The 2,016-nt window shown below is 41.5% G+C and overlaps 1 protein-coding gene across 1 annotated transcript; it reads left to right on the plus strand.

Annotated features, from left to right (window-relative positions):
* Nucleotides 1–296: 296 nt before the first annotated feature.
* On the plus strand, nucleotides 297–1,299 carry LOC124840384 (uncharacterized). Its single transcript, XM_047316430.2, has 2 exons — nucleotides 297–848; nucleotides 940–1,299. Exons 1-2 carry the CDS (start codon nucleotides 297–299, stop codon nucleotides 1,297–1,299), a joined length of 912 nt encoding a protein of 303 aa, XP_047172386.2.
* The last annotated feature ends 717 nt before the right edge of the window (nucleotides 1,300–2,016 follow it).

Consider the following 2,016-nt stretch of genomic DNA (forward strand, 5'->3'; position numbering starts at 1 on the left):
ATAAGGTGGTAAAAGATAAGAATATCGTTGAGAAAATCTTGAAAACGCTGACACCCAAGTACGATCACATTGTTGTGGCGATAGAAGAAAGCAAAGATTTGGAAATGATGAGAGTGGAAGAGTTACATAACTCTCTTGAAGCACATGAACAACGCCTGATCGAGAGAAGAACGGTAGAAAAGAATGCAATACAAAGTACGAATCAAGCACTGCAAGCTAAGAGCAGTCAAAATTTCAAGAATCGTGGTACTGAGAGAGGTATAGGATGATCGCGTGGTGATAGAACTAGAGGTAGAATGATTAATTCTACTAAGCAACTCAAAGACGAAAGCGACAACGAACAAAGAGAAGGAAATAGTAGAGGTGGAAGAAAGTCCAGAGGAAGAGGTAGAAAGAATTACGATAAGAGAAATATACAGTGTTTTACATGCAATAAATACGGACACTACTCATCTGAATGTTGGCACAATGAGACTGCTAAGAAAGGTAAGAATGATGAGGCAAATCTAGCGAAGGAAGATTGCAAATCGGATTCAGACCATGTGTTACTGATGAGCGTTGTAAGGCATGATAAAAACATAGAAAGCTGGAGACCCCCACAGGTGATGTGTGTTCAAAAGACAAAGGAGGTGACAGACAGATGTCAGAGAAAGACAAGGCAGACAGATTACGTGTCGCTTGCTGGAAAAACATGCCATGCAGATGATGAAATCTCGTGGTACCTGGACATGGGCTGCTCCAACCACATGACAAGCAAAAGGGATTGGTTACTCGACTTGGATACGAGCATAAAAAGCACAATACCTTTCACGGATAACAACATTATCAAGGCTGAAGGTTCTAGAAAGGTGGTGATTACGCGTAAGGATGGAAGAGTTGCGTACATACAATGTGTTGTACGTCCCAACTATGAAAAGCACCCTCTTGAGTCTTTGACAGCTTCTGGAGAAGGGGTACACTATGACGATGCAACAAAAGCATATTGAAGTGTTTGATGAAAAACAACGGTTGGTGCTCAAGGCCCCCCTTTCTCGAAAACGAACTTTCAAGGTAAATTTAAATGCAACAGAGGTTCAGTGTTTGGTTGCAACAGGTGCTGGAGAAGAAGAGTGGCTATGGCATTATCGCTATGGACATTTAAATTTCAGGAGTTTAAGTCAATTGAAGGATAAAGATTTGGTGAAAGACGTTCCCACGATTGTTACACCGAACAAGATCTGCGAAGGATGTGCTGCAGGGAAACAACCCAGAAAAGAATTCAGGAAAGCTGTGAATAAAAGGGCCAAGCAGCCTCTATAAGTGGTCTGTTTTGATGTGTGTGGGCCGATTGATGTGCAAACACTTGGAGGTAACAAATATTTCCTTCTCTTTGTTGATGAATACACTAGAAAAATGTGGGTTTACTTGCTTAAAGAAAAGAAGGAAGTTTACGCATATTTCCTTAAATTTTGTGCCATGGTGGAGAGACAAATGACACTGAAGATCAAGACATTCAGAACAGACGGTGGTGGAGAATTCCACTTGAGGGAGATGAATGAATTCTGTCAGGACAAGGGAATTGTGCACAAAGTGATAACTCCATATACACCTCATCACAATGATCTTGGTGAGAGGAGAAATAGAACTTTGTTGGATATGACGAGATGCATGATCAAAGGGAAGAATCTGCCACGTTTCCTATGGGGAGAAGCTGTCTCCACTGCAGCTTATCTACTCAACAGGAGTCCAACAAGAGCTCTGGAAGGCACAACACCAGAAGAAGCTTGGACAAGATTCAAACCATCGATAAGTCACCTGAGGGTCTTCAGATCAGTTTGCTACAAGCACGTGCCAAATGAAAAGAGGAAGAAATTGGACGATAAAGTGAAGTTTTGATTCTAGTTGGCTACCATTCAACTGGTGGGTACAAAATATTGTATGATCCTGAGAAGAATCACATAGTTATTAGCAAAGATGTGCTGGTTGATGAAACTGCCACGTTCGACTGGAATAAAACAGAAGTTGTGGCGAAGCCAA

This window comes from Vigna umbellata, chromosome 1, assembly GCF_029865625.1.
Source record: "Vigna umbellata cultivar VRB3 chromosome 1, Vumbellata_1.0, whole genome shotgun sequence".
Taxonomy (NCBI): domain Eukaryota; kingdom Viridiplantae; phylum Streptophyta; class Magnoliopsida; order Fabales; family Fabaceae; genus Vigna; species Vigna umbellata.